This window comes from Sus scrofa, chromosome 12 (genome assembly GCF_000003025.6).
Source record: "Sus scrofa isolate TJ Tabasco breed Duroc chromosome 12, Sscrofa11.1, whole genome shotgun sequence".
NCBI classification, from domain to species: domain Eukaryota; kingdom Metazoa; phylum Chordata; class Mammalia; order Artiodactyla; family Suidae; genus Sus; species Sus scrofa.
In genome coordinates this window covers 46,798,331-46,825,668 of record NC_010454.4, presented here as the reverse complement: position 1 = coordinate 46,825,668, position 27,338 = coordinate 46,798,331, and the positions used below count along the sequence as shown (strand labels likewise).

The 27,338-nt window shown below is 55.9% G+C and overlaps 1 protein-coding gene across 5 annotated transcripts in view; it reads right to left on the bottom strand.

Annotated features, from left to right (window-relative positions):
- Positions 1-27,338, bottom strand: part of ABR (active BCR-related) — a 185,980-nt gene that overhangs the window by 70,151 nt on the left and 88,491 nt on the right. For 3 of the 5 annotated variants that reach the window (XM_021066125.1, XM_021066122.1, XM_021066120.1), the window contains 2 exons: positions 26,812-26,996; positions 4,703-4,801 (listed from right to left, as the gene is read on the bottom strand). In XM_021066125.1, the coding sequence (XP_020921784.1) occupies positions 4,703-4,801; positions 26,812-26,996 (284 nt within the window). 5 annotated transcript variants of the gene reach the window in all.

Genomic DNA, 27,338 nt, shown 5'->3' with positions numbered 1-27,338 from the left:
GAGAGAGCGGCACAGAGGAGGGGATGGGAGAGGGAAGATCTGAGCAGGTGGAGGGGCGGGGCCTGGGTGAGCCTGCCAGCGGGGGGACAGAGAGGAAACCAGTGTCCTCGCAACCCTGGGTGGGCCCCTCACTGGGCTCACGGCTCCCAGCACTCCGGGGAGGACACACAGCCGGCCCCCAGCATGGGCTAATTTATCCTTTTTACCTTGATCTCTCCAGGTCCAGGGGAGGGTCCAAGTGGCCACAGAGGCCCTGTCCCTGCCAGGGTACAACCCCTCCCCCACCGGGGGGGGGAAATTAAAGGAAATAGGAGAACAGTCCTGGTGGAGGCGGCCGGGGGTGTGTGTGTCAGGATTTCTCAGAAGCTGCTGGGAAAGCACTCAAACCCACGCACAGACAGGACACCACTGCTCTGCTTCCTCCTCAGCTCCCACCGGCTGCAAAAGGGGAAGCCGCGCTCGCCAGGGCCCGGTCACATGGACAGGGCCTGTGCTCCAGGCATCACACAGTTCTCAGGACAAGGTAGGGGGCCTTTGGAGGAAGGGAAAGTGCTGGGTGCATGCCCTTGGCTGGCCTGAGACCCTTGAAGGCAGTTATTTTTATCTGGTGAGGTCCCACATATAGGCCTGGGAGCCCACACAGAGCTCCAATCCAGCTCCGCTCTTCCGACAAAGCGCGACACACCCGTCTGCCCTTCCTCCTCCCAGTGGCCCAGGGCAGAGGACAAGGCCCGGCTCTGGAGGTCCCATAACAGGCTCCTCCAGAGGAAGATGGGCCAGGTGGGTTCGAATTCATTGCGTGACTTCACACTGTCGTCTGTCTGCTCTGTCCCCCAGCAACTTGCCTTTCGAAACAGAGGAAAGAAACAAGGCCCACTTCCTCTACCACCTCCTATATCCCAATGGCTGGGAGGCTGTGGCCTGGGGGGACGGGGAGGGGTGGGGGGCCGCATCCTGGGGCCTGGGTGCTGGAAGGAGCCACGGGCAAAGGCAGCCAGATGCAGCCTTGGGTCCGTCTCCCTTCCTTCACCCCCGCCTCAGCCCAGGCTCCCAACCCTCTCCCCTTGTGATCTGAGCCCAGCAGGATCCTGGAGGGTGTGGAAGGTTCCCACACCTGCCAGCAAGCCAGCAGGAACAGAGGCTCCTGTGTGACTCTCTGCACCTGTGTGTGTCCACAGGCCTGGGTACACACACCCAGCCGTTTGCATAGCAGGAAGTGTTAAAACACACACTCAAGAGCCGAGCTGCGGGAACGGGGGAGGGGTGAGGAGGAGGCGAGCCGGGCAGCCAGGTTTTCTTCTCTGGGCCCCTTTGTTACGTCACCCCAAGGAGCAAAGGGCTTGGCCTCGGGGTACCTGGGGAGAGCCCGCCATTCAAGGAGGTCGAATTCCTTATCTCTAGGCTTATCATCTGAGACTGTGGCCGAGGAGGTCTGCCCCCTCTCCCTGGAGCCCTCCAGCCAGTCCCTCCTACTCTTGCCTCAGCTCAAGAAAGAACCTGCCAGGGGTCCTGGATGGACAGGAGGGGGAGAGGAGGGACCCACCAGGGTTGCCTCAGGACTGGGGGCCCCAGCCCCACTGTTTTTGTCTGGAAGGCTTGAGCCGTTGGAAAGGCAGGCGGGGAGGGAGTGTCTTGGCCCCTAAATCCGGTGTTATCTTTACCCAGACAGACGGAAACTCAAACTGGGCCCAATGACAGAAGAGAGCCAGGCTGGAATCTAAGAGGGGCCTGCTTCCAGTGAGAACAGGCACCTCCCCTTTCTTCAGGGAATGCGTGTGGATAGAAACAAACAGGCCCTAACCTGCATTCTCTCCCAGAAGTGGAGAGAATAATTGTATCAGCTAACACTCAGGCTCTTAGAGCTTCTGGTACAAACTCACTCAACCCTCACAGCAACCCCATGGAGAGAGTACTAATATTAGTACCTGGTTTGCAGATGGAGAAAGTGAGGCTCAAAGAAAGGTTCGTTCACCGGCTAAAGGTCTAGAGCTAGTAAAGCAGCCAAACAGGGACCCAAAACTGGGCAGTCTGGCTCCTTTGTCTGAATTTCTTTCTAATATGCATCCTTTTCGCGGTGACAGCCGTGCCCCTTTGTTTGGGGACAGCGATTCATAGTATACGGTGTACTTCAGCTGCCTGCCCTCCTTCCTTCAGCTGATACTTGAGTGTCTGAGTACCTGGCACTGTTCGAGGGCCCCCAATGGATCACCTGATCATCTCAGCCACACGAAGAAGAGAAAGAGAAGGTAATGGCATTATTCTCATCTTCGGATGAGAAAATGGAGGTTCAAGGAGGTCATGCCCAAAGCCAGTGGTTTTTTGTTTTTGTTACTGGTTTTTTTTACAGCTGCTCCTATAGCATATGGAAGTTCCCGGATCGGGGGTCGAATTGGAGCTGCAACTGAGGTCTACACCACAGCCACAGCAACACTGGCTCCGAGCTGCATCTGCAACCTACGCTGCAGCACATGGCAATGCTGGAACCTTAACCCACTAGACAAGGCCAGGGATCGAACCCGCATCCTCACGGAGACAATGTTAGGTCCTTAACCTGCTGAGCCACAGTGGGAACTCCAAGCCAGTGGTTTTTAAAACCCACAACACATATAAGAAAGTATGTGGCCCAGTACATACATACACATACATATCTATCCATATAAGCCAAAAGTTGCATGAATCCATACTCACTCCTGTTACGTGTGATGCACGCAGACACGTTCTTTCTCATTGGTTTTAAAATGCTGGTTCACCCCGCTTTGATGATTGCAGAACCCACTAGTGGTTGAGATGCACAGTTTGAAAGACAGGCCAGTAAGTCTCCCTTTTTTTTTTTTTTTTTTTTTTGCTTCTTAGGGCCCCATCCAAGGCATATGGAGGTTCCCAGGCTAGGGATCTAATCAGAGCTACATCTGCCAGCCCACGCCACAGCCACAGCAACATGGGATCTGCGCCGAGTCTGCAACCTACACCACAGCTCACAACAATGATGGGTTCTTAACCCACTGATCAAGGCCAGGGATCAAACCCGCAACCTCATGATTCCTAGTTGTATTTGTTTCTGGTGCGCCACAACGGGAACTCCCCAATAAGTCTACTTCTTTTTTTTTTTTTTTTTTTGTCTTTTTGCCTTTTCTAGGGCCGCTTCCCGCAGCATATGGAGGTTCCCAGGCTAGGAGTCAAATCAAAGCTGTAGCCTCGGCCTACACCAGAGCCATGGCAACACCGGATCCAAGCCGAGTCTGCAACCTACACCACAGCTCATGGTAACGCCGGATCCTTAACCCACTGAGCAAGGACAGGGATCAAACCCACAACCTCATGGTTCCTAGTTGGATTTGTTAACTACTGCGCCACAAGGGGAACTCTCAGTAAGTCTACTCTTAATGGCAGCGTCATCTTGCCCTAGTTCTGGCCCCAGATCAGAGTCCTTATCAACCTGCCAATTGTCCCTCCCTTGAAAAACATGACCTGTGCAGACCAACAAACTCTCAGTGAGATGGACCGCCAACTCAGCCCAGGGTGATCCAAAGCAGCTAAACATCTGCATACTCACTCCTGGGTAACAAACACCAAGTTTCCTGGGACACCAGGTGACAATACCTTATTTCACAGCAAGTGTAGAAATGTACATCTTATAATTCTTGTAAGAATGAGTTTCTACTGATCTACATCTAAATTTCTGATTCCTTTTTCTGATATCGTCTTATGCCTCAGACTGCAAAACACCCAGAGAAGGGAACTTCACACGCCACGATCACTCTGCATAATATCCAGATGCACCTCATACACACTCTCTTCAAAGGCAAAAACATCTTACATGTGTGTGGTATTTTTACCTTTTTTTTTTTAGGGCTGCACCTGCAGCATATGGAGGTTCTAGGCTAGGGGTCTAATCGGAGCTGTAGCCACCGGCCTACACCACAGCCAGAGTCACAGCAACACAGGATCCAAGCTGCGTCTGCGACCTACACCACAGCTCACGGCAATGCAGGATCCTTAACCCACTGAGCAAGGCCAGGGATCGAACCCACATCCTCATGGTTCCTAGTCAGGTTTGTTAACCACTAAGCCACGATGGCAGCTTTGGTACCTTTACCTTTGGAACATTTTTCCCCCCCTCCCAGTCCGATTCTTGCAACAACACCTCCACCTTGGAGAAGAGACGGACGCACGGTCCCAGAGGGTTGCGGTCTATCTAATGCCTCAGAGTTCCTGCGCTTCTCAGGACAACACAGACCGGCCTCCGCCTCACGCTTCCTGCCACAGAGGATCGGGATGGTTCACTATTCCAGGGAGGAGGAAGGACTTGGACCAGCGACGACAAAGAAGTCTCAACCTGACTGATTGGTAGAGACTGCCCAGAGCACCAGCAGGAGGAGGCGGCTAGGACCCCGGCCTGGACAGAGTACTGTGATCCATTAGGACTGCCTGCACCACGGAGGGAGCAGGGATGGAGTGTTTGCCAGCACCAAGCAGGCCCTGCTTTTTCACCCTTTCCCAGGGCAGGTAATGGGGAGTTGGGGCTGAGAGGCACAGGCCTTTTCTGTCAATGACCGTGGCTCCCCGACAGCAAGCCATAGGCAGGTAAGTACCACAGACCCTGCCGGTCCCTCCATCCCTGGGAAGGACTGGTCCTGGTCCCCCTCCCTCTGCAACTACAAAAGCAGCTTTCGAGCATGAAGGTCCCGGGGCATAAACTCACCAGCAGAAGAGCTTCCAGCTGGTTAATGTAGATCTCTTCACTGGCCAGGAAGCCCGAGAGAACCAGCTTCCTCATCTCCAGGCCTTTCCCTGCTTCCACCTGGAAAAGACCAAAAACCCACAGCTCATGAGAAAGGAGGCCGAAATCCTGAAGGACCTGTTATCTTGCCTTTTTTTCTCTTCTTTTTTTTTTTTTTTTTTTTTTTTTGTCTTTTGTCTTTTTGTTGTTGTTGTTGTTGTTGTTGCTATTTCTTGGGCCGCTCCCGCAGCATATGGAGGTTCCCAGGCTAGGGGTCGAATCGGAGCTGTAGCCACCGGCCTACGCCAGAGCCACAGCAACGCGGGATCCGAGCCGTGTCTGCAGCCTACACCACAGCTCACGGCAACGCCGGATCGTTAACCCACTGAGCAAGGGCAGGGACCGAACCCGCAACCTCATGGTTCCTAGTCGGATTCGTTAACCACTGCGCCACGACGGGAACTCCTTTTTCTCTTCTTTAACACTTTTGCAGGGGATAAAAGCCAAATACTTACCACAGAAAATTTGGAAAGTACAGAAATATAAAAGACAATCCTCCACACTCCTGGTGCTAATGGCTTTTGCTTTATTTCTCTCCCATCCTCCCCCCGCCCCGCCCCGACCTTTCCTTATCAGATACCCATCCACCTGGTCAGCCTTACAATAGTGAGCAAGAGGAAGAGCATCCGACCTCATGCGTGGGGCGGTTTCATGTGGGACACAGACAGCTGAGAAGGGAAATCAGTCATGTCTGAGGCAGGGCATAGGCCATGGGAAGGCACAGCAGGGGCCAGGGAAGTGCTGTCTAAACTGAGACAAGAGGACGGGATGGAGGTGTGGCCAGGGGACCCCGGCCGAGTGGCCTTCCAGCTACACCTCGGACTCTATCTTCCTGTCCTTGGGAGCTCCATCCCACGATGGAGGGTCCTGGCTGCAGCCCTCCACCCTTCCCCTGTCCCCCCAACCCCAGCATTTCCTGACTGCCTCACCGAGTAAGGCACAGACCCCACAGGCCTCCTCCCGCCTCTGGAATTGCTTCTCCTCTCAGAGATCATACCCCACTGAGCCTGGAATGGCCACCAACCTGCACAGTGCCTGCCCCAGAGAACGTGCCTGCAAACCTTTCCTGAGTGAAAAGATGGATAATCCTTCTTGTCACCTTAGATCCCCAGGTCAAGCCTAGGCTCCTGTTCCTGCTGTCTCCTTCCCCCCTGCCACATGTAGGCCTCAAACCCTGCCAAGAGCGCCTGCTGATCTCTGAGAAGGACTCTTCCCTCGGCTCCGCCCTCTCCTCTCTGCTGGGGTCCCGAGGGCACCCCACTCCCCACCGGATTCCAACTGCCCTCTGCCTCTGCTCCGCTCACCAGAGCCAGATCCATCTTCCCAGAATGCCACGCTACACCTGAGGCTTGTCAAAGACTTAATACGGCAAAATGTAATTACTGGGGGATCCAAGGAGGTTATTTCCCTCATGTATGTATTCATTCAACAAATGTCTCCCAGACCCTGTAGATTCAGTGGGAAACAAGCATCCAATAGCCCTCCTCTCACACGGCTTAAAATCTAGTGGGAAAGAAAGACGTTCAAGAACAAAAACCACGTCAATATACACATGACTCTCGACTGTAACGGGGGTCCAGCTTATTCTTAAACACCTTCAGTGGCTCCGGGTGCCTCTCCCTACACGTCCCGTCTCCCCAGCAGCCGCAGGTCCCTGTGCTCCCAAATGGCCACAAGTGCCCCAGCCTCTGCATTTGGGGTCTCACCATCCCTACTGCTGACCACATTCCTCCCAGGTGGGCCCGCGCTCCCTCCAAATCCCGCCTCTCCTGAAGGCACAGCTGAAGCCTCTGGCCTGTGGCACCGCCCCTCGCACCTGACACGAGCCCTATCTTGTAACAGCCCAGTGATCTAGTAGGGCTTCTGAAGCACCTGCATGACACTCTTCTGGACACCCCCGAGTCTAGGACCACGTGACGCCCCTAACGTGTGGGCACCTGATGCGTCTTAAGCCTTGTAAGTTCTTTCCACTTTTAGTTAGGCTCATCCACCTCTCAAATACCTCACTGCAGGGGTGGGGGGGTTGTCCTATAATTTTCCATTCAACGAATAAGACTTAAAAGAGGGAGGTGGAGTTCCTGTTGTGGCTCAGCAGGTTAAGAACCCGACTCATATCCATGAGGATACAGGTTCAATCCCTGGCCTTGCTCAGTGGGTTAAGAGTCTGGCGTTGCCGTGAGCTGTGGTGTAGGTCACCGACACGGTTCAGATCCTGTGTTGCTATGGCTGTGGTGTAACTGCAGCTCTGATTCAACCCCCTATCCTGGGAACCTCCATATGCCACAGGTGGGGCCCTAAAAAGAAAAAAAAAAAAAAAAAAAAGAGGGAGGGGACCAGCCCAGGATCACACAGCTAGAAAGTGGCAGAGCTGGGAGTCCCCCCGCCGCCTCCACCCCTAGAGCCTGGAACACCAAATTCTGTGCTTGTCCACTGCTCTGATGATTTCCTCACTCTCACGTTCCTTTCTCAAGTTTCGGACGCTTACCTGGAATCTCAAACAGCTCCCTCTCTGGGCATCAAATGCACACCCTTAGCCTAGGCTGGGAGAGGGCCTGAAGCTATGAGAAATCTCCCCAGGCTTGAGGAGCTCCCAGCATGTCCTCACAGGCTTGCCTCCCCTTTCCCCAGGTGAGGGACCTAACCCCTGGCCTTCCATCAGCAACCCAGGTAGCAGATCTGCGCCCGAGGCTGCTGCCTCCAGAGTCTCTGAAATGTTACCTGATCCTGTCGTAGAAGAACAACGTCCTGCCAAAGATGTCCACCAAAACCTGCGACTGTGTCACCTTATGTGGCAAAGGGATGCTGCAGATGTGATTAAGTTAAGGATTTTTCGATGGGGAGATTATCCTGGGATTAGCCAGGTGGAACCTATGTAGCCACCAGGGTCCTTATGGGAGGGAGGCTACAGAGTCAGAGACAGAGAAGAACCATGTGCCCACAGAAGGAGAGGGGGCTGGGGACAGGAAGATAGAGAGGACAAGCCTGAAAGATGCTACACTGCTGGTTTTGAAGACAGAGGATGGGGCCATGGGCCAAGAAATGCAGGGAGACTCTAGAAGCTGGAAAAAGCAAGGAAACAGGTTCTCTTTTCTAGCGCTCCTAGAAGGAAGGCAGCCCTGCTGACCCTCGAGACTTGCGTGTAAGAGAATAAATTTGCATTGTTTTAAGCCGCTAAATATGTGGTAATTTGTTTCAGTGGCATTAGGAGACCAGTATGGAGGCCAAGCTTTAGGGAAAGACAATGGTTATTTATTGATGGCTTCAGGAGTGCCAGGCACTGATCTTAGCCTTTTCCATGGATTAACTCCCTGGAATCCCACAATCTGGAAGGAGTTATCATTACGCTTCTGAGGCACAGAGCGTGGAAACTGCCGGCTGCCTCCCCGCCATGGGCCTTAAAGGAGGGCGGCACCCCCACAGAGGAACGAGACCAGAGCTTGGAGTGCAAGGCCCGCAGCTCCCCTCAAGGTCAAGGTTAGACACAAGGAGGCCTCCTGGCACACCACACAAACACTGCTGTTTCCCCAGCCTGACACGTGGGAATTGGCCCCCCTCCTGTGCCCCATTCCCTTCCTGTTCCCTGCTGACCAGGGATTTGCCAGAGGGCCTGGCCAACAGCCTCTCAAGGAAGTCAGCTGGGGGCACAATGTGGGTTTAGCTGTAGAGCTGGCTGGACAGGGCCAGGGTGAAGACCTGGTGACTCAGCCCCTACCAAGCCTTCTCCCACCCTGCCCCGGGCACAGACCTTTGTGTCAGCCCTGGGATGGCGGCGCTTGGCAGCAAGACCTGACCTCGGGGGACTCCAACCTGAGAGCCGATCCTGAGCGAACTCCCCCACAGGCAGGAAGCAGTCACCCTGAGAGGCCCCCCTCTGGGCCACATCCACGCTGACTTCTGGCTGGCATGGACGTGGCGGCGATGGCAAAAGAGAGGAAATTAAATGCTGCCCATTTTACAGCAGGTGGCCTGTTCACAGTTATCACCCCAAACCTCTTCCAGCTTTGCTCTCCTCAGGCCCCACATGTTTCTAGTTAAAGATTATCTGGAAATTCCCCACTGTTTCTTCAACGCTCAGGGAGCCAGTCTCAACCCCGGAACCCCAGGGCTCAAGGTCCATTCACTCGTTCCCCACCACGTGCCCAGCGCTGGGAGCACAAGTGAGGGAGACGCTCTGGACCCCCGGAGCCCTCCAGAGGTGCCCACACCCCAGAAGCCCGGGGGTGTGTTCTGGAGTTCAGGGCCCCCACAGCCTACACCACACTGCCTGCCAGTCCCGCAGCCCGGGAAGCTGCCTTCTGAGCGACACGTCCCCACTTCCTCCCCAAGCAGAGCTTATGAAACACAGCCACGGGGGGCTCGTTCGTGCCCAGCGTCTTACACAATCTGCTAGGCTGAAAGCCTGTCAAGCTTGAGGCCCCAGATCCAAGCAGTCAAGTCACTGGGGTGGGGGGGGGAACAGTCTCTGCAAGGAGGGCTCAGCCGGCTCCAGCCTGGTCTTCTATTGTCGGGGCTAAATAAAGCCTCCAACGGTTTGGCTCCAGGCCAAGTCAAGACACTCTCTCCAGGAGCCTTGATCTCCTCGGAGACAACGGTGGGGGCTGAACCTGCAGCCCCGCCTGTGATTCAGACAGAGCAGACAGCAGAATTCAGCCCATGGGCCACACCAGTCTGCAGTGAGCACCCGAGGGGGTCTGGTCAGAGCGGATGCCACTGGGTCTGGGTGCTGTGTCCGTGCCAAGCACCAGCCCCAGGACGGCGGGCCGGCCTCTCCCTGAGTTGAGAAGATGCAGGCAACCCAGCCATTCTCACTTCTCCCCAGTGCTGGGTCTCCCCAGAGCTGAGGTCCCTTTCAGCTTATTCCTCAGCAGAAGAGAGAGCAGAGAGCACGGGGGCCACCGCTGAGGGACGAAGCTGCCCCACTCTCCTGGGGGCTGGATCTCCCTATTCCGGGCTCCCTGCTGTGTGAAGCTACAGGCAGGCCCCTTGGGGTCCAGCAGTGTTTTCCAAAGTTTGGTTGTTCGCAGCCCACACCTCTGCAGCTCTGTCACGCTCACGCATCACCGCTACTATTATTTACTTAATATAATATTGTTCTTTACAACCACCGGCTTCTTAAAAGCACAGCCTCATCCCAAGCAGTATATCTGAAACCACAGGAAAGATGTGCAAGTCATATTTTTTCCAATATATATTAAAACTTATGCCTAACTATTAAAGGGCAAAAGAGACATCCAGGTGCCACCTACGCGGCCCACACTTTGGGAAACACCCAAGTGGGGGACACAGGCTTGGCCATCACTGCACGTGGAGGGAGCCAAGACCTGGGCAGGTGAAGCCGAAACACAGGCGATCCAGATAATCCATTCAAACTGGCACAGGATTAACCTGAAGGGTTAATCTGCATTACAAAAGGAATTCTAAATTCCTGACAAATGAGTTCCTTTAAATAGCAGCTTTTATATAGCAAGGCCCCCATCGGCCCTGGGTACCTTTAAATAGAATTGGAAGAAAGATTTGGGGGAGGGATACAACACTTTACAGAGGGGAGGTGATGCTATCAGTATTCGCATTATGATTCGTTTATAGATCATTAACTCCTCAGAGGGAAGCGTGGGCTGAAAGACACAGCAAGCTCCAGCTCCAGCTCTGGAGAAAACCACTGCCTACTTCACATACATCCCCCAGGAAGATGAAGCAGCTCAGAAATTACACGGAAAACAGGACTGATTTATAGGACTGGCACTTGGACACGTGCTCAGGAACACAACTACTGCTTAAGCTAAGTGCTCCTGATGTAAAGTAATAGCAGCAAGAGTACTGCCTTGGATTCCTCCCCGCTGCCAAGAAGAGTCTACCATGCCGGGGTGTGCCAAGCCCACAGCCCGGACAGGAGCCCGCCCTCCAGCAGCGAGCCTGGGCCTCACACGGGTACGTGTGCATGTGCCCTGCCGCCACTAGCAGTGGTCTCTCCTCCTCTGAATTTAGTCCCCCTTTAACAGAACCCTTCTTGGGGCCCTGCCTACTTTCTCAATAAATCCCTATTATGTGGGCACTTGCCCTGAACGGTGAGCTCTGTGACAAAGGACCAAGCTTTGTTCATCTCGTCTCCTCCCCAGGTCAAGGCAGTCTGCTTTGATTAGAAGGCAACCTGACAGTGTTTGTTGAATGAATCAATGAGCTTTCTCTGCTTGCTTTCTCCCTCTAAAGATGGGCAAGTCTAGTAGAGAAGAAGGGCAAACTAGAGGTGTTCAGGCTGAGAGAGGGGACCTGGAATCCCCCAACACTCAGGAAGCACCCCCACACACACACACCCCAACGCTCCAATCAACACTGGGGAGAGGTCCAAGGACATGAGGCAGCAGGTTGAGGGGAAGACTCCATCTCAGCGCGCCCAAGGCCTGCAAAGAACAGCATTCTCGGGTGTGATGTGCACCCAAGCTCCCCTGCCATCCATGTGCTTCCCGCTTAGAACACCTCTGAGATGGAGCAAGACCAGGGACGTGGTACACCCTTTGCGGCCCCATTAAGCCTCACTCATGCTACCAATGCACTGGACACCAGTCACTGTGCCATGTTCACAAGGAATACAAGTGGCAAGAACAGGACATATTCAAGGAGGTGGATGTCTAGAGTTCCAAACAGAATGAAACATGGGATGGCCTGAGGTATAAGCAGTGTGCGGAGGAAGGGAAGACCCATGAGGCAGCACATGAGTGGGACCGCATCTGTGCTGAGGAGGCTTGCTCAGGGAAGGCCCACTGAAAACCCACATCCCACACCCTACTAAGCTCCCGGCAGGTGCTCTTGGTTCATAATCAGTCTTTTCACCGTCCTGTTCTTGGGACGGCTGGGAAGACCCTGCGTGCAAGGCCGTGGGGGCCTAATGAGAGCCCCAGTGCGCTGAGCTAGCACCAGATCAGAAAGCCAGGGCTGGGGCGCCAGCCACTGCCAGCTGCCCATTACGGCCGCTCTCTGCTCCGCACCCAGGCCTGCAGCTCCGGCCCCACCCATGCCACACATCAGCCATCCACTGTGGGTCTGCAGTCTATTTTTACCTCTATTAGCTCCACCTCCGAACTACACTATAGCATGGGTGGGGCAGGGCCAGGATCCCATCTGGAAGGAGGGACAAAAAAGGCCCAGAGAGGCTCAGTGACAGCCTCCTGCCCACAGCAGTGCTCTGTGCACCACACCCTCTGGGTGCAGGATGCCAGGGCAGACAGGCCCTGGCCCAGAGATGGGCGCTCTGTTAGGCAGCCTGGCTTGCAGTCTGCGAGCTCCCTGCCACCGGTTCTCACTGGCCCTCCCTTCTAGCCGCAGGACAGAGAGGAGGTGAGCAAAACAGAGTTTAGAGCTCTTAGAAGCAGGCCTAGGTGAAAAAAAGGAAGAACCGCATGGTGTGCCATGCCTCAGGCAGGGTGTGTGGTTTCAAGAGGCCCCTGGGGTGGAGGTGAAAAGAAGGGAAGGGGATCGAGGCAACCACGCCCCTCCTGCTCTACCTTCAGGCAACTTCTCTGACAAGACAGAGGCACGGCTGCCTGGAATGCCCACAGCCCCGGAGCCTCCTGCCTAAGCCCACCTTGGGTCCTAAAGTGCCTATGCCCCCGGCTCCTGCCTCCAAGCCAGCTGTTAGCTCCCCCTCTTCAGCTGATCCAATTATTTTTCTTCAAGGAAGCTCAGTGACCTCTGGCCCTAGCGCAGCCTCACCAAGTCTCCTTGCTAGAAAGGGAGCAGCCCCCTTCCCTGAACTTCACAAGTGCACTTAGCCTACTGCTGCCATGGAAACAAGGAATTATGGCCTCCCGGTTTCAAGTCAGCCAGCTCCACTGGGGCAGCAGGCTCACACCACTGACGTGCCCACCAGGTGACTCATGTCACCGCGAGAGAAAGCCCCCAGCACAGCTGGCCTGGGGCAAGCCAGCAGCCACTCCCCCTGAGGACAACTGGCCCAGGGGGAGGAGGCGGGCACTGCACCTCTCCCCCAGGAACAGCTGCACAGTCCCTCGCATCCCCTGCAGGCAGGCGCCAGCCCCTCTCAGGCTGAGGAGCTCCCACTCAGCCACGAGGTTCGTGCACAAATCAGCCATTTCTGCTGCACACGGCGGCTTCGGCAGTCAGAGCTGCGAGCCCTGCCCCCTCCCCCGACAAGCATCCCGGGCGTGTCACATTCCCACCTTCACGGCCACCAAGAAGGGGGACCCGGAGCCGGGGCTGGTCGGGGTTCCCAGCTCGCACTCCTCCAGCAGAAACACATCTTCATCTTCCAGGACCTTGTCCAGAAAGCCTATCGCCTCCTCTTCCTCTTCCATGGCAGCCGGAGCCGCGGAGGGCAAACAGGAAGCAGGGTCCCGGCAGCAGCGGCAGCAGCGGCAGCCGTGGCCGCCGGCACCCGGGAGAGGGGCGGGCAGGCGGGAGGGGAAGAGCGTGCAGGGCAGGCCTAGACCAGCACGCGGGCCTCCCCGGAGTCGGTCCTGGCGCCCGGCCACCGGCTGCCGATGAAAGGCTCCATTATGAACCCTCTCCCGCCGCCGGCTCCCGGCCTCCCGGGCAAAGGGGAAGCGGGGCGCCCGGACGGCCCCGGCCGCCTCTCGCCCGGAGCTCCGCCGCCGCCGCCGCCGCCGCGCTCCCGGGGCTGTCAGCCGGAGCCCGCGCGCCCCTGCCGGCCGCTCTCCGGGCAGGCGGGGCCCCGCTCCCCGCCGCCGCTCCCAGCCCGGCCCGGGCGCCCCGCCGCCGCCGCCGCCGCCGCCGCCGGCCCCAGATCCCGCCCTCCTGGACGCGGAGGTTCGCGTTCGCTCTCGACACACAGGAAATGCACGGCTCGACGGGTGAGGTGGAGCCGTTCCCCCTCTGCGGTCGCCGGGCCAGCCGGCTGGCGGAGGCTTCGGGAGCGCGGAGGAGGGGCGAGGAGGCCGCGGCCGGGCCGGGCGCAGGGGGAGGTCCGCTTCCCAGCGACAGGCTTTATTTACAGCCCCGCACCGGGCCGGCGGGCAGGCGGGGGGCGGAGCGGAGGAGCAGCTGCCCGCACAGCCTCGCGGCCCCCCGGGCCAGCCTCGGTGTCACCTTGGGATGCGGGCAAGCCCCTTCTCACTTCCGCCTCAGGCTCCCACACCTTTGAGGAGGGGAGGCCAAGGCCTGGTGAGAAACCAGAGTTTCCATCCCCACCGTGGCTGGAGGAAACAAGGCTTTGTGCAAAGGAGGCCTGACCTGCCACCCCACACAGAACCACTCATGTCAGCCGGGGTCTGCAGTCTGCAGCAGGGCCACCGGAGATGCCACACCTCCTACTCACGGATGCTGCTGCAACTCCTTAGAGCTCTTCTCCCTCAAGAGGGGCCTGGGCCCAGCAGCACCAGCCCCATGGGGCAGGGTACACTTAACCCAGGATGGAGCTTGGCCAGCCCTGCCCAGCTCCAGCCTGCTGCCCTTGGCTTCTGCACCGTTACAGAAGTGAAATCCGTCCAGAGGGGGATGTGCACGTTCTGGTCCCCCAGCCCCACACAGTACATCCACCTGCTCTCTCATAGGACAGGAGTTTCAGGGCAGCATCCTGGAAAAGCTCCTTCACAACACAGCACCCAGGGCAAAGGCTGCAAACTCCAGCACCCAAGAGGGTGCAGGTAAGATCAATTAGTGAGCCAGGTAGGGACTAGGTGAACTGAAGAAACTGTCACTCAGCTCCAGCTGCTGGCTGCCAGGGGCAATGCAGGCTGAGGTTGCCCCATCTTGGATGGTTCAAGCGAAGCTGGAATCTGGATTCTTAGGTGACATCTCTTAATTTGAAAATGATGGCAGATAAATTACTGGAGAAACAAAACATGGTGCAGCCTAAATGAAACACACTTGCACACTGAGTCAGGCCCACAGACAAGGCCGATGCCTTCTTGCAACTGTTTGTTTCTCTGAGGGAAGGTTGGCAGTTGTGGGAGGGAGGGGGAGGGGCAGTTTCTCAAATACCTTCTCTGTCCCACTTTCTCAGTAGGCCTGGCATCTTGCAATCAAATTCAGCTTCACACACATCCAGCCACCACTTATCTTTGTACATCTGCATAGTCGGTGCCACCAACCAGAGAGACCAAGTGGAGACTCAGGATTCTGGGTGGTGAACCTTGAGGCTCCAGCCGCACTCACGCCACCGCACCCCCTAATCTCCCGCCAGCCCCTCAACCATGTCTCTAGCCAAGGGATTCCCTTGAAATCTTCCTGATGTTTCTCACTCATGAGTGTCTCTGCCAGTACACAGTTGCCAGGACCAGCTGGAGTGGTTCTTGGGGAAGCAGTGTCTGAGCTGACCATCAATTCCTCACGTGTCTACCGCCGGCCTCCTTATGCACATGGCACATCCCTCACCACGTGGGAACTGACACTCTTTAGAACTCACTTGAAAATGCATTCCAAAGGGAGGTCAACCTTGCACCATCCTGGGCCACTTGGGATCACCACCTCTCCTCCCCACTGGACACCTCATCTGAGAACAGGGCCCTTGGCTGAGCCTCCGAGCTGGGTGGAGGGTTGAGGAGGAGAGGGGAGGGGAGGGAAAAGGAGAGGAATGGCCAAGGTTTCTTATCCCAGCTCTCCCAGAAAGTCCTGGAGTTCTGCACTCCAGGTGGGGCTCCTGCCCTTCTATGCGAGCATAAAACCTGTCCTCAGCAGCGACAGGCTCCTCCCTGTCACCAAAGCTGAAATACAGACCAAGAAATCGAGGGCAGGTCTGGGGCCTCAGGGCCAACAGGGCTCCACAGAGGCACACCCCACACCCGCCCTCTCCCTCAGTCCGTTTTTCCCTGTCCCTGCCCTGGCAGGTTTATAAATAGCCGGGCACATCTGAAGGGCCCTCTCAGCCACAGTTCCTCATTTGGTTTGGTTGGACAAGGCTATTCCCAGGGCTTGGGAACAACCAGGTCTGGCACTCCCCAGGGCACAAGTGTGCCAGCCCAGGGCTCTGTGCCAGTCTGTCTTGCACCCTGCAAGGCATGGCTACCCCCACCAGTCAGCCAAGCAGGTGGCATGGGAGAAGGGCCTAACAGCCCAAAGGACCAGTAGGGGCCCTCAGAAGTCTCCTGGCATCTCCCCATCTCCATTCGCCATGCCCCTACCTGGCCTGGCAGGACCGAGCCCCACTTCTTTCCCAAACCTGAAACCTCTCAGAAGCTGCCCCCGGAACATTCAAGGCATCTCTGCTCCACCCCAGCCCGGCTGGCTGGAAATTCCAGTGAGTAACTGGAATGCCCTTCCATCTCCACCGGGCACACGGACACTACTCAGAGGCCCTCAGTCCTGCCCCTGGAGGGAAGTGACTCACAAGTCCCAATGGTGTTCCCTCCCTTTCCCCTACAGATGCCCTGAGCCAGCTCTGGACCCGAGCTTCCTCTACAATCCTGCCTGCTTCAGCCTGGCTCCTGGTCATCCTCTCCAGAGAAGCATTCTGCTCCAAGGGGCCCTAAACTGCCTTCTTCCATAGTCAGAGGCCTCCTTCTCCACTCCTCAGCCTCTGCAGTAATTTTTTTTTTTTTAGGGCCACACCTACGGCATATAGAGGTTCCTACGCCAGAGCCACAGCAATACAGGATCTGAGCCACATCTGTGACCTACACCCCAGGTAAGGGCAACGCTGGATCCTTAACCCACTGAGCGAGGCCAGGGATCGAACCTGCATCCTCATGGATGCAAGTCAGATTGGTTTCCACTAAGCCACATGGGAATTCCAGCCTCTCCAGTCTAGATGCTCTCAAATCCCTCAGCTTCCCTGGCCATGGGGATGCTGCCTCTGACCATGCTGGTTTAGGCCAGTCCTTCCTTGTCCTACCTCCTGTAAGTGTGGAGTCACCCATTCCGACCCAGGCCTCAGCCCTCTGCTCTCTACCCTTGGAGAACTCGCTGCTAGGCCAGAGGTGGCCTGTCGCCGTCTGCAGCTCCAGCAGCCTGCCCTGCTCCAAGGGTGATATCACTGCCACCTGGTTCTCCTCCCTTGAAAGGCCCATCAGCAGCCCCTCAAGTCCAAACCAAACGACCGTTCCCCCTCCCTAAACCAGCTTCCCCTTCTGGCTTCTCCACTTCTGTTGGAGAGGCGGCCCTCTTGCAGCTCTTCCTTTCCTCGGGCCCCACATCCCTTTTACCAAGTCCCTTCAGTTTCTTCCTTCTTTTCCTTTTCCAAAGCCACCACCCCAACCAACATTTGCAGCATCTCACACTGACACACCCACAATCATGTTCCACTTTGACTCCCAATCTTGCCTATCCGTCTCTCCACCTATTCTTCCCCAGAGAAGGCCTGGCACTACAAATACACAAATCTGGGAGACACAGCCCCCCCATGAGAACGCTCTCACCCCAGAGGGGTGAAGGTCATGTAAACAAACGGGCCAGTGCACTCACTGACCAACACAGTGGGAACGCAGGACAAAGGCACCAACCCTGCCCGAGAGGAAAAGCTTCATGGGAGAGCGGCTTCTGAGCAGCTTCTTGAAACGAGAAGGGTTTCCAGGCAAAGGGAGGAAGATGTTCTATAAGGAACCCCAGGAAGCACAGCTGGAGGACAGATGAGTCAAGGGGTGGGCAATGACCTTGGAGAAGTGGGCAGGAACCACTCCGTGGAGGGTGAGGGGCACAGACTCCCCATGGACAAGGGCGCAGACTGAGATTCTGGACACGGATCAAGCCCATGCTCTCCAAGCCACGCATAGTTTACTCGCCCCGAACCCACCAGCCTTCTCGCACTCTCATGCTCCACCCTCTCCTCCTCTTACCCACTCAATCAACAAGTATCTGTTTGTTGCCTACTGTGCGCCCGGCGCTGTGCCAGCATGCAGAACGCAGCCACAGGCGGGACACTTTGTCCACCTCTGTGGGGCTGCCCGTATCGGGCACAGACTGACCACGGCAAGCCGAGCCAGGGCCAGAGGAAGGGCACGATCTCAGAACTATGGGGCTGAGGTGCAACTTTTCCACAAAGAATAACGTGGAAATACCTATTGTGATTTAAAATGTTCACACCCTCTGACTCGGCAACTCCACATTAAAGGGTTTTTCCGCAAAAGCATTGCTACAAGGACTCAATGATCTTTGGACAAAGATGTTTACTGCAATGATGGTTATAACAGTGAAAGGCTGGAAACAGCCCCAATGTTTATCAGAAGGGGACAGACTATGTGAATTTGGTACCTCCATAAAAAGAAACACCGCGCAGAGTCATGAAGAAGGATGAGGGAGGTCCTGAATCACTGACAGGCAAGACTTAAGGAAAATAACCGGAGCAAGATACACAACAGGATCAATAGTATGATCCCACTTTTTAAAAAATATATGTAGGAGTTCCCGTCGTGGCGCAGTGGTTAACGAATCCGACTAGGAACCATGAGGTTGCGGGTTCGGTCCCTGCCCTTGCTCAGTGGGTTAAGGATCTGGCGTTGCCGTGAGCCGTGGTGTAGGTTGCAGACGCGGCTCGGATCCCGCGTTGCTGTGGCTCTGGCGTAGGCCAGTGGCTACAGCTCCGATTTGACCCCTAGCCGGGGAACCTCCATATGCCGCGGGAGCGGCCCAAGAAATAAGCAACAATAACAACAACAACAATAACAAAAAAGACAAAAGACAAAAGACAAAAAAAAAAAAAAAAGAAATAGCAAAAAGACAAAAAGACCAAAAAAAAAGAATATATGTAAATATATGAATATATCTATGTATTATATAAATTATCTCACATGGAAAAATAAGGAGAAATACACAACCAACTCAACAGAAGTTCTCTCTGTTGGATGAGACTTCAGGAGACTTTCGCTTTCCATATTATATGTTTCTGTAACGCTAGAATTTCCAGTGATGTAATCAGAAAAATAAAGAAGTTAAAAAAAGAAGTATGGCAAATGCTATTATTGGGAAAGTAGAGTGAGCTCTGGGGACACAAGACAGGCACATCTGATGTAGCAAAGTTGGGGGGGGTGGCAGTCACAGAAGGTTCTCCAGAAGTGGTAACATTAAAACTCATACCTGGAAATGAACAGGGGTTAGCCATGCCAGCGGGGGCTTGAGGGCAGATAGGACGGTGTGAGCCATAGTGAGATGAGTTCAGTCTGGGCAGCAAGTGTTTATTTGTTCAGTAGGTACGGGACATCTATTATGTGCCAGGTGCAGTTCTAGGCGCTAGAGTTTGCAATGAGCAAGCATCTTGTTACAAAACTGACGTACAGCGCTCAAACATTCTAGGTGAGGGGATGGTAATGAGGCCGGAGAGGTTGGGGGGGGGGAGTGGCGGTGAAGGGGTCAGCGAGACACGGCCCGAAAGCATTGCTCACGCTGGATTTCGCCCTAAGCACAGAGGAGGGGGCAAGGAAGACTTACAGGGAGACACACGCCGTGTTTCAATGCCTCCTCCCACTGACATCAGATTGCTCTTTCTAAAACACTGCTCACTCCGTGCCTATCAGGAAGCCACCAAGTCAGCCCAAACAAGGGCAGTGGGGCCCCTACCGCGACTCAACTGATCAAACTGCTGACAACAACCACCTCTGCTGTTTGCTGTCCCCTGAAAGGGCCAGGGAGATTCTCACCTCCACACCTTGTCCTGGTTTGAAGCCCCCTCTCTGTCCTCCCTGCCTATCTTCCGCCTCTACAACTTTCTTGGCAGAAACTCCAACCCCACCTCCAGGCCAATGAGAACGGACCCCAAGGGCAAGGGCCAGGGCCGGGTGGAGTTAGCTGCAGCCACAGATGGAGTCAGATTCATCGTCTTCTTGGTAACCGAGCTCTTCCTTCTGCCTCCCTTTTCTCTGTTGTAGCAGAAGTCACTCCAACAATCATACATACAGTTCAATTACATGAAGCAAATGCAGGGTATAACAATTTAAACAGCACACGTCACTGCTTATGTAGTCAAACAAATAAAAACAAAGCCAAAAAAACTTCCCTGGGTTCTGGATTTGAATCCTCTTGCCAGCTGTGTGACTCTGGGCAAGTCATTCAAACTCTCTGAACCTCCGTTGCCTTGTCTATAAAATGGGGATGATTCTCACACCAACTCTAGGTTTGCAAGGAGGGCTCGTACACGTGGGGCAGTGCCTGGCCTGGGTCGCACCCTCGGCAGGCACCAGCTACTCTCCTCTTCTTTGGCAGTGGTGGTGTGTTGTGGGGGGCGCAGGAGCGGGGAGCCCGAGCCCACGCCCAGCCTCACCTCGCACCTCTTGCAAGGAACCCAGTGCTTCAGCCATACCGGCCCATTCTCCTTTCTCACACCTCCAGAGCATTGCCCACTTTTCAGCACTTACACAGCCCCTTTAGAGTGTCCTTCCTGACCCCTGCCCAGACAGAACACCACCTACTCTCTGATGGTGCCACCTACATGCTCCCCTCCCTGAGGCCGCATGATACCCCTCCCCCCGAGATGTTGCACATCTCTCAAGGCTGTTGTGTAGATGCCCTTGAAATTGAGGGAGTGTGTGTGTGTGTACAGGGGGGTGAGGGGTAATCCCAAGGCATGCCTGTTCATGCTAATTCCCTACAGTATCCAGAACAAGACCCTGTAAAAGGGGGGTGCCCGGAAAATACTTCCTGAGTAGAAATGACCCCAGGAGGCCAGTCGGGCAAGGCAAAGAGGCTTCCAAGAAGAGAAATCAAGGGATCTGGGTTGAGTGGATGGTTCCTAAGGAAAGTGGTCATTCATGGTGACACCCTCCAAAGGGGCCTCTGACCGGCTTGAATGCCACTGGAAATGAGCCGCCTCTGCCAGAATGAGAGTGGGGGTAGGAGGGTCCTAGGGCAGCCAGAGCTCAGAGCTGGGAGCTCACAGACATTGGGGATCACATCCCAGGAGAGACTCAAAGTCAGCTATCACCTTGGGACCTGGTCCTCCTTGTGGTGCAGACAGGAGTTTTCACAGTTGCTGCGTCCCTTGGTCCTTCCCAGCAGCCCTTCCAGGTAGAAGGAATTTATCCTCATTTATCCTGAGGGGACCGAGTCTCTATGTCCAAAGTCACAGAGCCAGGAAGAGGTACTAAGGCTCCTTTCTGCACAGGTGGCAGAGAGCAGCGGCCACGCACCAGCTGTGGCACCTCAGGCGGGTTATGTCACCTCTTTGTGCCTTAGATGGGGCAGCATGGGTGCCTACCTCCCAAGGCTGTGGTGAGGACTAAATGAATTAGTCTAAGTATGTATGTACTTATCTGTCTTCTTAGGGCCGCACCCACAGCATATGGAGGTTCCAGGCTAGGGGTCGAATCGGAGCTGTAGTCCCTGGCCTACACCACAGCCACAGCAACGCCAGATCTGAGCCACATCTGCGACCTACACCACCGCTCATGGCAATGCCAGATCCTTGACCCACTGAGCAAGGCTAGGGACTGAACCTGTGTCCTCATGGATACAAGTCAGATTTGTTTCTGCTGAGCCACGACAGGAACTCCTGAGTTGGTATTTACAAAGCTATAGGAGTGCCTGGGACTCAGTAAGTGCTATGAAAGAGTTTCCCTTCTTTCTGCCACACAGGCAGGACGGTGGGAGCTCTGTGTGGCCTCCGGATAGAAGCCACCAGCCCATAATCCTGCAGATGGAAGGATTCCATCAACAACAAGAGCATCATCAGAGCATCATCCCATGAAGGAACGTGCTGGCGCCACAGCGGAGGGACTAGGCGACGATGATGGAATGTGTGGGACTAGAGAGTGTGGGGGTAAGAGCCAGCCTGATGCTGAGATGCCCCCTGCCCTTCTGCACCCCAGCAGAGCCCAGAGGCCGTCCAGCCTCTACCCCCTGGCGGCTCACCTGTGTGGCCAAGTGTCTCAAAGTGAAGCCGTTCTCAGGGTGGGTCGGCTTCCCTGGCCCACCTCAAAGACTCCAGAGCCTCAGGGCAGAGAATGGGTCTGGCCGGGCTCACCGTCCCATCCACAGTGCCGGCTGGACGTCAGCAGACCTTCAGTGAACCTTCAGCGCTGGCAGATGGGAAGCACATCAATGACCGACGGTCCCAGCAGGGAGAGGGAGGGCCTGTCCAGGCTGCCAGCGCTGCAGGGGTGCTCCCGGTCAGCCAGGAGAGGGTGATCAGGGAAGCTGGATCCTGGGCAGGGGCGAGACGGGAATGGGCAGAGATGCCAGGGAGGGCCAGCTCGGGAGCGGCTGAGGGTCACAGCCTCCTTTCTATTTACGGCCTCCTCAGTCAAGTCAAGGAACCCCTGAGCCCTAGTTTCTTCATCTACAAAATGGGGGTTCCCCAGTGGTCAGAGGGAGAGGTGGGCACAAAGCCATGGCTCCTGGCACAGCTTTTGGCACGTAGGGGGAGCCAGATGGGCTCCTGCTCTTTGCAGCAGGGACCAAAGATCAGAAAGGGAGCAATGAGCAAAGCTGCTAAGACAGGAGGTCGGCAACTTGCGGAGAGATGCCTCTGGTTTTACCTGCAGCTGGAAACTCCTGAGAAGCATAAGATCAGGAGCAGGCACCAACCCCCTGAACCCAGGCCTCGAACACTGTCCAACTGGAGCAGACCGGGACACCATCTCAGATGCTCCCGGCTCTCCACGAGCTTTCACCTAGAAGCAACCTCCCTGTCCTGCAACCTCATATCCAAAACCCCAAGCCTTCAGAAGGGACTGAGGAAGCGAGAAGCTATCCGTTCCAGCTTCGCCCCGTGACCGTATCTGCCCTCCCTTCCTGCCCCCTCGCCATCCCAGTACTACCTGGTTCAATTCCATGAACATAGGGTGAACACCCCTGGGTGCCCAGGAGCTGCTGACAGGGCCACGGAGGTGATCAGCTATAAACGTGCCCCACAACTACCTGTGCACACCCCCAAGAGCAAAGGGCTCAGCCTTGGACCGGGGGAGCTTCGTAAGGGAGGAGGCATCTGAGCAGACCTGGCGACACTGCACAGACTCCAGCGTCAGCACGTCCCAAGTTTAAGTTCATCGCTGGCCCCACTGGCTGGTCTTAGGCAAATATGTTACCTCTGTAAGCCTCCGTTTCCTCAACTGTAAAATGATGATCACTGTGCCTACCTCACAGGGTAGTGGGGAGCCTTAAATGAGACACCCCATGAAAAAGGCTCAGGGTGCATCTAAGTAGCTGTGAGGAGGAGGCGGGGTGGGGTGGGGTGGCGGGGGGGGGATGAGAAGGATGACAAGGGTAACGTTTCAACTCTTCCCCCACGTATCTTTGGAGTCTCCTGCCAGCTAGAGTCTGAACCCTCCGTTCAACCTTTTATTAGTACAGTGTTAACACGTACAGACTATACAATTTACACAGCGTTCTGCCTAATGCCATCTCACGGCAGCCTCCTGACAGCTGCATGAGGTCAGGAGGTAGGGAGTTCTCAGTATCTTCCCTTTACAGATGAGCGCACTGGAGCTCAGAGAGGGTGAGCGACATCTCTCAGGGCACACAGCTAAAAAGTGGAAGTGCTGAGATGACACCCAGATCTTCTGCCTCAGGGCCTCTTTCACTGAGCCTCCGGAGAGGGAGTGAGAGGTGTCCGTGGCATGTGGGAGCATGTTTTTCTGTAAGACCATAGTCCTCTTGGAGGAACGTGTGCCCCGCGTGTCAGCGCAGAGATGGCAGGGAGATGGAGGGCAGGGGGGGAACCAGCCCTCATGGCTGAACTGCGCCACCAGAGGGAGCTGTGCTCAGCCTGGGCTTGGGGACAGAGAGGGTCTGCAAGGCAGGGCTCTCCTCCCCCTCCCCAGCCCCCCGCAGTGAGCTGCATGCTGCGGCACCTAAGGCATGAGCAGCAGAGTGAGGCAGGAGGGGCGTGTGCCTGCCAGCACCGCAGAGACCTGGTTTCATCTGGGCTACGCCTGGGAGGATGCATCCAATCCCAGAAAGGAACTTGCAAGAGCAGACACGGTCACTGTCCAGCAGATATTCATCAGACCAGGTCCCTGCAGTGCTCTGGGCTCCCCACTCCTCTAAAAGCTGGTGAGAAGGGTCTCGTGGGCCTTGGTCACCACAGACAGAGGACCCACACTGAGCCGGGCCCAATGCTCTAGGCCTCACCTGAGCATCCTGGTCCATCCTCCCAACAGCCCTTGAGGTGCTCAGTCCTATTTAGAGATGAGGAAACTGAGGCTCAGAGGGGTCATGACACTTGTCCAAAGTCCCACAGCTAGAGAGAGGCATGTGTTCACCTAGCCAAAGCTCATGTTCCTTCCATTCTCTAGGCTACTGGGACAGTAAGACCACGACGGGTAGTTTTATGTGTCAACCTGATGGGGCCGCAGGTGCCCAGATATTCGGCCAAACGTTATCCTGGGTGTGCCTGTCAGGTTGCTTCTGGATGAAATAAACCCTTGAATTAATTGCCTTCCCTAATGGAGATGGGCCTCATCTAACCCCTGAAGACCTGAACAGAACAAACAAGCAGGGTAAGAGGGACTTCCTCCTCTTGGCAGTTGAGCTGGTGCCAGTGGTCTTCTCCAGCCTCAGACACAAAATGAAACACCAGCTCTTCCTGGGGCCCGAGCCTGCTGGCTCTCAGACTGGAACTTCCACCATTGGCTCGGCTGGCTTGTAGGCCTTAGACGCAGACTGGAACTACACCATCAGTGGTCCTGGGTCTCTGGCCTGCTGACTGCAGATCTTGGGACGTCTCATCCTCCATAATCTAGTGAGCCAATTCCTTGTAATAAATGGATCCTTCTCTCTGTGTGCATTCTATTGATTCCGTTTTTTCTGGAGAACCCTAACTCAAAGACCAAAGCTTGCACTTCCAGGAACAAGCTGGCTGCATATTTGAGGGTGGAATGCCTAGCTGCCAAAGGCCAGATATCTGAACATGTAGAACAATCATTTGATTTGGTCCCAAAGTCCCTTTGGATCCCAATGCCCCGATGGGAAGCCTGGAAGGGAGGGGACCTGACTGGTCAAATGAGCAGAGCCAAGTAGCAGAAACCTTGGCTTTCTTTCTTTTCAAAACTGAAACCGGCCCCCAAATGGGAAGAGGTCCGCTCTTCAGCACCCCAGCGTAAACAGCAATACCTGCTGAGTCCACTAGATGGGGCCAGTGACACAGCAAAAAGGGCAGTAATGCGTCTCAGGAGGGAAAGTACTCAGGGCAGTCAGGGGATGCACGGGGCCAGAATCTTCTGGGATCCCCAAAGTTGGATTAATACTCCCCACCTCTTCCTCATATAACTTCCAGCCAATGGTGTAACAATTAATCCTAGGGTTCCCCAGCACTTTGGTCAGCTGTCACTGTAGCACCTCTTGGACTTCAAAGTCCTCAAACCAGTTCTTCCCTTGTGAGTCACCAAGCAAAATGGGCAGCCACGTAGTTAAGCAAGGTCCTGCCCCGAAGGCTCAGAGCCCAAGCAGGTCCTCTCCACGTGTGTGTGAGCCAGGTCACTAGAGAAAGCACCTGGAGTACCTCTCACTGGGGATTCACTGGACAACACTCCAGCGAGGAGCTGTTGTGATGAGGGAAGGACACAGGGCAGGAAGGAAGGAAGGGAGGGGACAAGGAAATGGCTTTTCTCTTCCTTTAGCAAGCGGTTCTAATTTGGCCACGCATTCTCAACTCTCAGCTGGCCCTCCTGGTGCTGTGTTCAGTCCTATAGCGTCTCTTTCTGCACCTGCTCACAAGGGCAATAGCTGGGTCTCCCGGATACTCTCTAAGCCCTGTTGTGGTCAGAGACCCAAAGGCAGAAACAGGAAGCAAGAGTTTTCCTGGGTGGCTCCAGTTCAGGTCCCAGAGTAACCTCCCCTCCATCGGCAGCAAGAATTCTGCCCTGCACATCCAAGATGGCTGTCTGTCCCCTGCCACCCTTCCTTAGGATGACAGGACAACACCCCAGAACGCCGGCTGGGGTGAGGGACCTAAAACTGACCAACACCCTTACCCATCACCTCCATCTCCCACCTGCCCCCGGCCGTCCCTTCCCAAACTTGCACCGTCTGCCAGCTGATAAGCTCTGCCGAGGCCTCTGTTGCCATGGCAACAACGTGGCTTCCCCCATGTGGGAAGCCGGTTGCCAAGGCCCTTGTTGCCAAAGGCTATAACAGCCACCCCGGTGTGTGAAGAGGGGGTGAGAGCTCTGCGTAGGGGTGGAGGGTGGCCAAGGAGGCTGAGAGGGAGGGAAGCAGGGGGTTCTCAAGAAATGGTAGAGTCCAGGCGGCCCCCCGGCTGGAGCAGGGGAGAAACAAGTATCTCAGGGCATCTCAGTGACTGCTCCTCGAGGGCATCAGAGGGAAGAAAGGGGTCCCCTCACAAAACACAACTGGATAAGCCCCTTGACCAAGCAGGACTGAACAATTCAAGCACCCCTCCCCAACCCCACAATGAAGAAATGGTTTTGATTCTTCCCAATTTCAGAAAAACAGCCCCCAGGAATCCCCCTGTCTCACTTGTTCTTGTGTCTCAGACACATGCACAAGCTGGGCCCAAACACAGCTGGTCCCTGTGGCCGGGAAGAGCATCAGTTACAGACTGCACACCTCACACATCTCTATCCCCTGGCCTGTCTCAGCACATCCTCAGTGTTCCTGGGGAAATGCTTCTCTTTGGGGCTGAGCTCTCGTCAGTGGACAAGAGAAGAGCTGGACACCACTGGGGCTCATTCCCTTCCAGAGTCAACAGAGGAGGGCTGGCCGGGCCTGGGGCCCTCAGAGAATGCCATGGAAGCTGCGCACTTCCCCCCACAGCTGGTGCCGAGGCCAGCCTTGGTGTGCTGAGCCAGCACCTGTGCATTTATGGCCCACATGTACAGGTCACAGAGGCAGCCACTGCCTAGCCAGGGCCCAGAGAGGAGAGCCTGCTCCCTGCCCGTGGCCCCATCCTGCTAACGAGGGGCTGAGAGAGAAGGCTGAAGAGGAGGGCAGATGTCCAGGAGTCAGGGGAGCAGACGGCTGGCAGAGCAGTGGCATGTGGGTGGGGGGCTGGTCTGAGAGATCCAGGACGGGCATGAGATGATGGGGGCATGGAGAACGGCCAGGCCCAAATCTCCCCAGTCCTGCACCTCAGAAGTGCCCCAAGCAGAGCCTGGCCCACGACACCCATGCCTGCCTACCCCTCTGCCTGAAAGCCCCCTCTTTCCAAACCCAGAAGGAAATGCAGGTGTACCTACCCCTGGTGCCAGCCCCTCGGGTGGGGTGGGGGAGATGCTGTCCCCGCCGCCCTGGCTCCGGGCGCTGAGCTGGGGTGACATGGTGGGCGACTCGTCGATGTACGGCATGGTCTCCGAGCCCTCCGGGGGCCCCTTCTGCTCCTCATTCCCCTCTCCGTCGTAGTCGTCTGCCCCGTAGCTGAAGTCTGAGACAAGGAACAAGAAAGGCCACTGAGAGTCCTCCACGAGGGCTGCCAGGGACTGATAGCGCAGTGGGCGCCGGCGGCGGCCCCCAGCTGCCATGGCCCCGGCTGCAGCATCCACGCCGGCCCGGGCAGGGCTGCGGCCTGGGAGCGCCAGCAGGCACCGGGCACCGCAGTTCAGGGGCTGCCAGGTGTCGAGGGGGAGAGGCTCCACTGCTGCCACCCGCTTAATAGCATGTCAGGCGCGTATTTCGAGCCGCTGTTTCCTTTGCCTCCTGCCTAATTCCAAGTCTAAAAATTAACAGTGGGAGCAGGAGGCAGGACGCTTCCAACTCTCCTCTCTGA